Source organism: Coenobita brevimanus, unplaced genomic scaffold (genome assembly GCF_032717465.1).
Source record: "Coenobita brevimanus isolate Jiangsu-jjx unplaced genomic scaffold, ASM3271746v2 jjx.HiC_scaffold_2676, whole genome shotgun sequence".
NCBI classification, from domain to species: domain Eukaryota; kingdom Metazoa; phylum Arthropoda; class Malacostraca; order Decapoda; family Coenobitidae; genus Coenobita; species Coenobita brevimanus.
Window position 1 is genome coordinate 118072 of NW_027643627.1, and position 12611 is coordinate 130682.

Below are 12611 nucleotides of genomic sequence, written 5' to 3' on the forward strand. Positions count from 1 at the left end.
TACCTATGGCTCTATTATGTCGGATATTGGAGTGATTACTGTAATTGAATGTCGATTATGTCATAATTCGAGGCAGGAAGTTAATAAATTTGAATATATTTGATTAAAATGAAGTAAAGGATTCACACTGCTATAGGGCCTACATGGTCCTAGGCTCCTAACCTAGCCCAGTATTAACGAATCGAGTGCACGATGAGCCATTCCTGTTCGATTCCTGTCAGCTACCAGACCAGTCTACCACGCGACGCGGTTGTGTGTAGATCTCCGAGTCTGTTGGCTGTTAATTGCTTAGTGCAGTAGACACTGAATTACTGAGCAGCTGAGCTTATTAGTTGTGGTTTTCGTCTTGCACTGATTTACAGGTATGGTGTAAGTTGATTTTTTTCTACTTAAAAATGTATATAGGCTACTATAAGATTATAAGAAGCTGTGGAAGGAAGAATAAAATAGTGTGAAAATATCTGGTCTGTTGTAATGCTAATATGCAGTTTTATGCTTCTGTGATCTGTGTGCTTGTTTATGCTGTTATCCCTGTTTATGAAAGTAACTGATGGTGGTTTATCATATTTGATCACATAGGCCGAGTTGATCATGGAACGCTACCTGTTACCCAAGATTCCCAAGAAGAGGCTGCAAGATGATGATCCTCCTACAGACACACCTGCTGTTAATGAGGACCTGGACAGTGGTGATCGTGATTGTGAGTCTGCAGCCTTACTAGGTGAGGCTAGTGCAGAACCCCAGCCACAAGAGGGCACTTCTCACACCCATGGTGAGAAACTACTACCTGGACCCAAGGACCTGAGCCAGCTTCCAGATAGTGGTCCCACCTGTCCAGACTTGAAGAGATACCCAGCCACAGAATACAGTGGCCAGTCAAGGTCATTCAACAAGAACTGGCGTGATCATCATTCGTGGCTGGAGTACTCCACGACCCTAGATGCTGCATTCTGCTTTGCATGTCGTCATTTCGGTCATGTACACTTAAGCAAATGTGAGAAGTCCTTCACCCATGACGGCTTTCGGAACTGGAAGAAGGCAACCTCATCTCTGAAGTCTCATGATAATTCAGCAGGACACAAGTTCTCTATGCAAGCTTGGGCAGAGTTTAAGATGCAGAAAACAACAGGTTCTAGGATCATACATGCTTTTAATACCAACCATGAAAAAACTGTAAAGGAAAACAGACATTACATTAAGAGCAGTAATACACTTACTGCTCTACACAGCCTGCCAAAATGTTGCCCAAAGAGGTCACAAGGAAGACACTGATTCTGGCAACAAAGGTAACTTCCTGGAACTGCTGGACCTGATTTCCAGGTATGATGACATTGTCAAAAAGAAACTGAGTGGTGGTCCTGGCAATGCTAAATATACGCACCACGATATCCAAAATGAACTGCTCGCCATCATAGCTTCAATAATCAGAGAGGACATCAGCAACGAGGTCCTAAGAGCAGAGCATTTTGCCCTAATGGTGGATGAGACCAAGGATATCAGCAAACAAGAACAGCTGTTCATTGTGGTGAGGTATCTCCACAAACAGAGCCTTCATGAGGTGTTCCTTGACTTCACAGCAGCCGAGGGTCTGGATGCAGACTCATTGCTCAACAAGATCTTGGAGACCCTGGCCAAATGTGGTATTGACCACAACGCCTGCATTGGCCAGTGCTACGATGGAGCTACAGTCATGTCAGGGCACATCAGTGGTATACAGGAGAGGTTTAGGAGAAAGGTACCACAGGCTGTGTATGTCCACTGTTATGCTCACAGGCTCAACCTTGTGCTCGTTGATTGTGTACACAATATCCAGGCTGCAGCAGAGTTTTTTGTGGCTATACAGAGCTTGTACAAGTTCTTCTCTACGTCAGTAGTACATGAAGAATTTATAAAGGTGCAAAAAGAATTAAATCCCACAAGGCAGCACATAGAGTTGAAGCAACTGTCTGACACAAGATGGACCTCCCAACATGCTGCTTGTCTGGCAGTGAAAAGAAACCCTACCTGCCATAGTGACAACCTTGAAACGTCTCATGGAGGGAGACAATGGACACAGAGCCACTGAGGCAAAGGGCCTGTGCATCCTGCTAGATCAGCAATTTGTGACAATTCTGATGGCCATGGAAAAAGTGTTACTGATGACCAAACAACTGTCAAACCACCTCCAGTCACATGACCTTCAGCTGGCCTCTGCAGAGGACTTGATGCAGTCTGTCATGTCTGGACTGACAGGAATGAGGACTGAAGCTGCCTGGAAGGAGTTAGAGGAGGCTGCTGAGGATTTGTGCAAGGTAGTTGGGATACGCACTGAGACTGAGCGTCCAGGTAGACAACGATCTGCTCCCAGACACCTGGATGAATTCATCATAACATCCAGTACAGGTCAGAGGGATGGAGCTATACCAGATGCCAGGAGAAGGACCTTCTATGCCATCACAGATAGAATGCTCAATGAGAAGAGCAGGCGATTTTCATCTGATGCCTGTAATGTTCTGATGGGTGCTGCTGCCTTGAATCCTAAGCACATTACATTTCTGGACAAAAAAGCGCTGTCAGGAATGGCAGCCAATTATGGAGTGGCAGAGGGTAATCTTGCAGTGAAGGTCCACCAATTGACAAGACTAATAGCTAGGAAGAGAGACAATGGCCTGGAAGTGTCCACACCACTTGAGCTCGCAGCCATGCTGGAGCCATACAAGGACGCCTTTATAGATCTGTATAAACTTGTATGCATTGCAGTGACCCTCCCTGTCACCTTAGCTGCCTGTGAGAGGAGCTTCTCATGTCTGAAACTCCTCAAGACATACTTGAGGAACAGCAGTGGCAACAACCGCACCAGCAACCTTGCTGTAATATCAGTTAATTCTAGGAGGGCTAAACAGCTGAACATTGATGCCATTATAGACACATTTGCTGCCAATCACCAGAACAGGCGCATAGTTTTAAAGTAACGTGACAGTCGTTACACCTTGATTTAAAAATTCTTCTGATTCTTCAGATTGTATTAACTTCATAACATAGAATTTTTTTCTGTCATGTTAACTGCTTGCTTACACATGATGTCTAAATTAATTGAGTTAAACTTCAATCTTGTGGAATAAACGAGGATGAGGTGGAGGGATGGACTTGAGAGGTATATGAGGGAGGGGAGTCAAATGGTGGGTGACAGAGTGACTTGGAGACGTTTTGTCTGCGGCCACCCTTTGCGGGATTAGGGCGTCGGGCTATAGATAGATAGATAGATGTTGCGTATACATTAATCTGAATTTCCTTGCTAGTTTTATGTCTTTCATTTGGCACAATTTTTGATGAGATAAGAAATATTATACATTAACACCGCAGTTTCAAAGAGTACAGGTGTCTAAAATGAACCTCAGTACATTCAGATATTATGAATATGTACATACCAATTTTCCATCAACACTTCAGTTTGATGACATTTTGTGAAGCCCCCCCACATTTTACCCCAGCCCCTCCTCAGCCCCCCCAATGAAAATTTCCTGGCGCCGCCACTGCATGACAGTATTGTGATACCAACTCTAACGTATGGAAGTGAAGCTTGGACGTTGTTGGAAGGACACAAGTCAAGAGTGAGAGCAGTGGAAATGAGTTATTTAAGAGAAGCCTGTGGAGTCACATGGAGAGACAGGCTGACGAATGAGGATATAAAGGAGCGTTGTGGTGTTGAGGTGGATGTAATAGGAAGCGTTATGAGGAACACACTGAGGTGGTATGGCCATGTGGAGAGGATGGACGGTGAAAGACTGACGAAGAGAGGGTATGTGAGTGAGGTGGAGGGGGGAAGAGAGAGGGGGAGGCCGAGGATGAGATGGAGGGATGGGGTGGAGAGGTATATAAGAGAGGGGGGTGTGAGTTGGGAGCAGGGCAGTGAAATGGCGGGGGACAGGACGACTTGGAGGCGATTTGTTTGTGGCCACCCCAAACGGGATTGAGGCGTCTGGCAATAGATAGATAGATAGAACTTTCAAATTCCTCCTCCTACACACTGTCCCATATTCATTCACCAAACCTTGCAACTCTCATTCATCTTCACTCAACAATACTGTATCATCAGCAAACAGCAACACCGGAAGCTTCCAAATGCTTAACATAATGTCTGAATTAATGGCATATCTGTCACACTGATCAGAATTAAGACGTACTGTAACGATATCTTATACATGTACTTTATGGGTTATAACCAGGACAACACAACTCTCATCTAGTTCCTATGTTAATATATAAACCCAAATATCTAAGTATGTATGGACGAACTAATGGCATACTCATCATATTTATCAGAATTAACTTATTATAAATCAATTACTTACTTACTAGGTACTGTGCTATATAATGGAGTAGTTTTCTCAATATTCATTGTACTCACCAAAGATCCTGCGATGGGTGAAAACAGAGGAGGACGGTACACACTGTCCCTGCAAGGAAAATGGAATGATTACTATAACTGCACATTATATGGCTACATAAAACTAATATTATAAATGTGGATTTCTCTCAGAATAAGGCATAAAAAATTGTCATTCCAATTTGCGAATATCTCTGCACGTACATGTTATCTCATGCATGGTGTACACTAACATTTTTTTTTATATATATGCTTGCCTGGTGCACGTGTGAGTGAATGTGTGAATATTTTATGTATACATGTGTGTGTGTGTATGTGTGTGTTTGCTTCGTGTTCCATGTGTTTTCTGTATCTGGTGCTCCGTTATTCGTCTGTTTTATATATTTTGTTTGTGCTTTGTGTTACTGCAGCTTTATATGCTTGTATGTCTCGTGTGACTAAAGGTGAACTGCTTAAGAACAGTTCCTTTTATAGATACGATTGCTTCTTCATGAATACAGCAAATGTTTTCAGTTTATTTCGCTCTGTGGACGATTATATAAGAGCGTCGTGGAAAATACTGGAATTAGAAAAACTGCAGTAGATACAGCCTTGTGTACCAGATATCCTGCCCAAGTTTCATTAGCAGATACGTTGTCCAAGTTGAATTAAATCGTCTGAAGTAAGAATAAGCTTGAAGATACGTTGCTGTACTGAAAGTCATTGGATATGCCTTGTTTTATGTCTATTCGTATGTGGCTGCCAGATAACAGACTCAGGTTCAGTCTTTTATGGCAAGCGTTAATAGATATGCTCAGTGCCTCCTACTTCGCTCTCGTGCAAGGGTGTTTATTATCTATTACACTCCTGCTATTGGTAATTTGTCAAGAGCATGTTTTTAGCTTCCTACCTCCCTCGTGCAAGGCTTTTTACTGCTGATTACACACACCATAAAGGGAGTCGCACACGTCCTGTCTGATTAAACAATGACAACTCTCTCAAATCATTCATGGTCTTCTCATAGCCTTCATCAGCCTCTGAACCACGTAGTCTCGTCTGCTTATACTTGAACTCCTCATAGTCCTCATCAGCCTAAGAACTACCTATGACTAGCATCCAGCACGGTAAATGTTTCCCTGGTGTACAGGAAACCATTTGGCTTGTCACTCAGTGTAGAGTCACCCACAGGCAGAAGGAAGGGGAAAGAATGAAGGAAAGAAAGACAGAAGAGGGGGTGTAAAGTCACCTGTAAGCAGAAGGATGAGGAAAGAATTAAGGAAAGAAAGAGAGAAGAGGATGGAAGGAAAGAAGGATGGAGGAGAGGAAAGGGCAGACCCCCGAGAGCAGCTCTACATCGAGTGAGTGGATGGTGAGCGCTCCCACCTACCACAAATAATAATAATAGTATTAATAATAAGTACTTTAATAACCCTGTCTCCTGCCATTTCACTGATCCCCCCCTCTCATATACCTCTCCATTCCTACCTTATACTCAGTCTCCCCTTCCTTCTCCCTCAACTCCCTATGCCAAATGAGGAGGATGGTGGACCGTAGGAGAAAGGGAACTTCTGGTTTCCAGTCCACGCAGCTGGCTGGTATTAACGTGGCAGCTGGTTGGTATTAATTTGGCTTTCTTCTCCCCCCCTGCTCCCTCTCTGTAGGCGGTTTCCATGGCTCAGTCAACTCACACACCTGAAAATATACTACACATTAGTTCTTTCCTTTCAAACCTTGATTAACAAAAGTAGCTTGTTGGCAGCAAGAACATTATCATCTGGAGACAACATGAGTTAAATAACTTGTCAATAACAAATGCAACATGTTTTCAATAATAATTCATCCATCCATCCATCATCCAATCCTACATTGCCCCATGTGGAGCATAGGAGCCCGGGGCTAGGTAACTGGTCCCGACAATTATGATGAGAGTGACCAGCCTCTCTCAACCCTGAGTGGCATTACATAAGCAATCAACCCCAACCACCCCTTGGATATAAACCTTCACCGGCTCAATCCAATTGGAACATCACAATTACCCACTAAATCACCAGGCGCCAAAATTTGGTTATATGGTTTCAACCCAGCATAGTAAATGGTTTCCTGGTGCACAGGAAACCATTTGACTTGTCACTCAGTGTAGTCACCCACAGGCTGAAGGAAGGGGAAAGAATGAAGGAAAGAAAGACAGAAGAGGGAATGTAAAGTCACCCGTAGGCAGAAGGACAAGGAAAGAATGAAGGAAAGAAAGACAGAAGAGAATTGAAGGAAAGAAGGATGGAGGAGAGGAAAGGGCAGACACCCGAGAACAGCGCTACATCGAGTGAGTGGATGGTGAGCACCCCCACCTACCACAAATAATAATAATAGTAATAATAATAACTACTTTAAGAATAACGAGAACTACTCTAAGTCTCAATGGCATGCCTAATGGGCCACATCCCCACACATCATTCAAGCCCCTGAAATCCTGATACCACAACACAGGCATAACTATCCACACACAGGAGGAGGCCGTAGCATGTGCCGAACAGGGTAGTACTCCCGAGGGGAATGGGAATGCTGGTGATAGGGAGAGCTGGAGCTCCTGTTTCACTAGCGATCTAACCATCCCCCTTAGCTGACCTTTTCAGTGTGACAGTAACATGGAGAGTAGACCAGCATACTCTCCCAAACATTTCCTCTAACTATCTATGCACTACACCACATGCACTTTACATTTCACACAACGTATCCCACTACGTTACAGGGGTTGGCGCCAGCAAAGGCATGCGGCCAGAAAACTTCGCCCCCGTTGCCTAGTGGCGGACTTTTGGGGGGAGGCGTGGTGGGGGTTCCGCCGGCATAGATCATGGGTCAAGGGCGAGATGGGGCTCGGGCCTGTGCTAGAGGGTACAGGGCATTGCGGTTCCCAGGCTGCCGCTTACGCCCAATAGAGAGGGGCCCGAACCTGGGAGTAGCGCCCCAGGAGGCTGCCCTATCAGTGGGTGTATAATGGCGGGATAGTTGCAGTGCCAGGACGCGCTTGGAGGGTGTCCCTGCAGCTGTCCTGGCAGGGTGCCCCGAGGCCACTACCACAGCCACTGGTAAGCTGGTGGGCTAGGGGTCCCAGATCCATTGCCTGGACCTGGGACTGTGCAGTCAGTGGTACCTGTGCTGTGTCTGTCCCCCTTTATTAATACTGAAGATGACAAAACAAAATAAGTTTCAAAGCAAGCCTGAGGACAGTAAATCATCCATGGGGATGAGGATGGGCTCACGGAATGTGGGAAGTTTGAGGGGAAGAGCAGGGGAAGTCGTTGAGGCATTCAGTAGGAGGTGGGTGGATGTGGCGTGTTTGCAGGAAGTCCGGTACAGGGGTGGATCAGCCAGAAAGATTGTTGGGAAGGACTGTTGCTATAAGATGTTTTGGCAGGGGGGGACAGACGGATATGGAGGTGTTGGTGTGATGGTTGCGGAGAAATGGGTGGAATATGTTATAAATGTTTTGAAAGTAAGCGATAGGATATTGGTAGTGAAAATTCTGTTGGGAAGAAAGATAGCTGTGATTATATCTGCATATGCTCCACAGGCACGATTGGATGAATCAGAGAAAGATAGATTTTGGGATGATTTAATATGTGTAGTGGGTGGCATGCGGGATGATGAGATAGTGATTTTGGGAGGGGACTTAAATGGTCATGTAGGTGAAGCAGCACAAGGTTATGAAGGAGTGCATGGGGGATGTGCATATGGTCTAAGGAATGCAGAAGGGGAAAGGATACTCGAGTTTGGGGAGGCAACGGACATGATTGTGTGCAACACATATATTAGGAAAAGAGACAGTAGGTTAATTACGTATGAGTCTGTGGGAAATAGCAGTCAGATAGATTATTTTCTGGTTAGGAGGGCCGATAGGAGGTTAGTGAGGGATGTTAAAGTTATAGGAAGTGAGGAGTGTGTGCAGCAGAACAAACTATTGATTTGTGATATGGTGCTTAAAGAACAAGTGATGAAAAAGAGGACTTATGTACCTAGGAGGAAAATATGGAAGCTGAAAAACCAAGTAGTAAGGGATGCCTTCTAGAGCAAGTTGAGGAGAGTGGTGGCTGAACAGGGAGCTGTAGACAGAGGCGTTAATGAACAGTACAGAGCCCTCAAGAAATATTTCTTGAGAGTTACTGATGTACCATGCGGCTGGACAAGAGGACCACCAAGACATAAAGTAACTTGGTGGTGGGATGAGGGTGTAGAAGTTGCAATTAAGGAGAAAAGAAGGCTTTTCCGGGAATGGAAGAAGGGTGGTAGCAAAGAGGAATATTTAGCTGCCAAGCGTAAGGCTAGGAGAGAGGTATACAGGGCAAAGTCTGAGTCACAGAGACAATTACTTGATAACCTAAATCATGGGGAAAGGAAAAATATATTTAGGGTGGCAGGTCAGGTGAAGAGGGATAATCGGGATATCATAGGTGAGCAGTGTGTGAAGAATGATGAAGGAAAGTTAGTGGTGAACAGTGAGGATATTAAAGATGCATGGAGAGAGCATTATAACCGGTTGTTGAATGAGGAGTTTGACTGGGACAGGGAAGGTTTGGAGCCAGCAGATCCAGTGTCTGGCCCTTGGCCTTTGATTGATACTGCTACTGTGAGTGAGGCAATAGGCAGGATGAGGGTGGGGAAGGCAGCAGGTGTGTCTGGGTTGACTGCCGAAATGTTGAAGGCCTCAGGCGATATAGGGGTGAGTTTAGTCACTGACCTGATAAATAGGATTATTTAGAAGTGTCTTGTCCCAGATGATTGGCTGAAGTGTGTAATTGTAAATGTGTATAAAGTGATGCCCTGGAAAGAGGAAATTACAGAGGTATAAAGCATTTAGATCAGATAATGAAGGTAATGAAGAGAGTTTTAGAAGGTATGATTAGAGAAAGAGTGAATATTGATCAGATGCAGTTTGGGTTTATGCCAGGTAGGGGGACCACTGATGCCATATTCATTGTTCGACAGCTTCAGGAAAAATATATATTGGTAGGAGAAGGGATCTTTATTTCGTTTTTGTTGATTTGGAAAAGGCCTTTGACAGAGTCCCTAGAGAGGTGGTGAAGTGGGCAATGAGAAAGCTTGGCTTGGAGGAGTGGCTGGTTAGGGTGGTTATGGCTATGTATGTGGGTCCTCACACCCAGGTGAGAGTGAATGGAGATTTGAGTGATGAGTTTTCCGTGAATGTTGGTGTGCATCAGGGGTCAGTCTTGAGTCCCATGTTGTTTATCATGGTACTTGAAGCCCTTTCACGTGACTTTAGAAACGGACTCCCGTGGGAGTTGTTGAATGCTGATGATTTGGTGTTGATTGCAGAGAATGAAAGGGAGGCGGAGGAAATGTTTAGGAAGTGGAGAGATAGTATGGGGCAAAAGGGTTTAAGGGTAAATGCAGATAAAACAAAAGTGATGATATCTAGGGTTGGTGGCGGTACTGTCAAAGACGAGGGAGAGTGGCCATGTGCAGTTTGCCATAAGGGCGTGGGAAGTAATTCCATCTTGTGCGGTGTGTGTGATAAATGGGTGCATAAGAGATGTAGTGGTATCAGAGGCAGACTGCGAGATAATGCTGATTTTATGTGTACGGCGTGTCGGGGTGAGCAGATGGAGATTGTCAGACGTGAAATGATTGAACTTGCTGGTGAATCTCTTGAGTGTGTGGAAGAGTTTTGTTATTTGGGAGACATGTTGTGTGCTGGAGGTGGGGCTGGAGCTAGCTCTGTGGCTAGGGTGAGAAGTGGTTGGAAGTTCAGGGAGCTCTTGCCTCTCCTGACATTGAGAGGGCTCTCCCTACCTGCTAAGGGGTCTTTGTATGCAGCATGTGTTAGGAGTGTAATGCTGTATGGCAGTGAGACCTGGGCAGTGAAGGAGGAAGATATTCGCTGGCTCAGACATACAGAAATGACAATGATTAGGTGGATGTGAAGTGTGTCCCTGCGTCCAAGGCCTGGAGGGGCTGGGTTTACAATGGAAGAGTTGAGAGGTAGGATGGGACTGGAGTGTATTGGTGTTGTGATGAGGAGAGGTAGCTTGAGGTGGTTTGGACATGTGGACAGGATGGGGGATGATAACTGGGTGAGGAAGGTGAGAAGTGTTAATATTGGGGGTGGGGTTATGATGGGTAGACCAAGAAAGACATGGGACGAGGTCATGAAGTGTGACCTTAGGGTTAAGGGACTGAACAGGGAGGCTGCAATGGATCGTGCAGCGTGGAGAGCCGCCATTAGGTGACCAAGGCCGACACATGCAAGCATGTTGGAGCCTTTAAAAACGAAAACGAAAACGAAAACAAAACACATGCATTTCAGAAAACCCATCCAATAATCCATCCAACTTTTCAAGTTAAATAAGTGCTGTCAACCCTCATCATGTACTCCCCCATACAAATGTCATCCAATCATCATCTATCTGCTCAGCAAAAAATCTAACACACACCAAAATGAGATACTGGTCTCTGGTTTGAATAAATCTACACTATCAGTCTACATATAGCCGGACCCTTTAATCCTGTATGGGGTGGCCATAAACAAATTGCCTCCAAGTCGCCCTGTCTCCTGCCATTTCACTGATCCCCCCCTCTCATATACCTCTCCATTCCTACCTTATCCTCAGTCTAGTCTCCCCTTCCTTCTCCCTCAACTCCCTATGCCAAATGAGGAGGATGGTGAACCGTAGGAGAAAGGGAACTTCTGGTTTCCTGTCCAGGCAGCTGGCTGGTATTAACGTGGCAGCTGGTTGGTATTAATTTGGCTTTCTTCTCCCCCCCTGCTCCCTCTCTGTAGGCGGTTTCCATGGCTCAGTCAACTCACACACCTGAAAATATACTATACATTAGTTCTTTCCTTTCAAACCTTGATTAACAAAAGTAGCTTGTTGGCAGCAAGAACATTACCATCTGGAGACAACATGAGTTAAATAACTTGTCAATAACAAATGCAAGATGTTTTCAATAATAATTCATCCATCCATCCATCATCCAATCCTACATTGCCCCATGTGGAGCATAGGAGCCCGGGGCTAGGTAACTGCTCCCGACAATTATGATGAGAGTGACCAGCCTCACTCATCCCTGAGTGGCATTACATAAGCAATCAACCCCAACCACCCCTTGGATATAAACCTTCACCGGCACAATCCAATTGGAAAATCACAATTACCCACTAAATCACCAGGCGCCAAAATTTGGTTATATGGTTTCAACCCAGCATAGTAAATGATTTCCTGGTGCACAGGAAACCATTTGACTTGTCACTCAGTGTAGTCACCCACAGGCTGAAGGAAGGGGAAAGAATGAAGGAAAGAAAGACAGAAGAGGGAATGTAAAGTCACCCGTAGGCAGAAGGACAAGGAAAGAATGAAGGAAAGAAAGACAGAAGAGAATTGAAGGAAAGAAGGATGGAGGAGAGGAAAGGGCAGACACCCGAGAACAGCGCTACATCGAGTGAGTGGATGGTGAGTGCCCCCACCTACCACAAATAATAATAATAGTAATAATAATAACTACTTTAAGAATAACGAGAACTACTCTAAGTCTCAATGGTATGCCTAATGGGCCACATCCCCACACATCATTCAAGGCCCTGAAATCCTGATACCACAACACAGGCATATCTATCCACACACAGGAGGCCGTAGCACGGGCCGAACAGGGTAGTACTCCCGAGGGGAATGGGAATGCTGGTGATAGGGAGAGCTGGAGCTCCTGTTTCACTAGCTATCTAACCATCCCCCTTAGCTGACCTTTTCAGTGTGACAGTAACATGGAGAGTAGACCAGCATACTCTCCCAAACATTTCCTCTAACTATCTATGCACTACACCACATGCACTTTACATTTCACACAACGTATCCCACTAAGTTACAGGGGTTGGCGCCAGCAAGGGCATGCGGCCCTGTTACCTAGTGGCGGACTTCTGGGGGGGAGGCGTGGCGGGGGTTCCGCCGGCATAGATCATGGGTCCAGGGCGAGATGGGGCTCGGGTCTGTGATAGAGGGTACAGGGCATTGCGGTTCCCAGGCTGCCGCTTACGCCCAATAGAGAGGGGCCCGAACCTGGGAGTAGCGCCCCAGGAGGCTGCCCTATCAGTGGGTGTATAATGGCGGGATAGTTGCAGTGCCAAGACGCGTTTGGAGGGTGTCCCTGCAGCTGTCCTGGCAGGGTGCCCCGAGGCCACTACCACAACCACTGGTAAGCTGGTGGGCTAGGGGTCCCAGATCCATTGCCTGGACCTGGGACTGTGCAGTGAGTGGGACCT

The 12611-nt window shown here is 45.7% G+C and overlaps 2 protein-coding genes across 2 annotated transcripts; both read left to right on the plus strand.

The window, feature by feature from the left end:
- The first annotated feature begins 591 nt into the window (after positions 1-591).
- On the plus strand, positions 592-2065 carry LOC145389978 (zinc finger MYM-type protein 1-like). The gene is made up of 2 exons (XM_080265074.1): positions 592-1129; positions 1230-2065. Exons 1-2 carry the CDS (start codon positions 592-594, stop codon positions 2063-2065), a joined length of 1374 nt encoding a protein of 457 aa, XP_080121200.1.
- Positions 2066-2114: 49 nt separating this feature from the next.
- LOC145389980 (uncharacterized) lies at positions 2115-2951 on the plus strand. The gene has a single exon (XM_080265075.1). The coding sequence runs from the start codon at positions 2115-2117 to the stop codon at positions 2949-2951; it is 837 nt and encodes a 278-aa protein (XP_080121201.1).
- The last annotated feature ends 9660 nt before the right edge of the window (positions 2952-12611 follow it).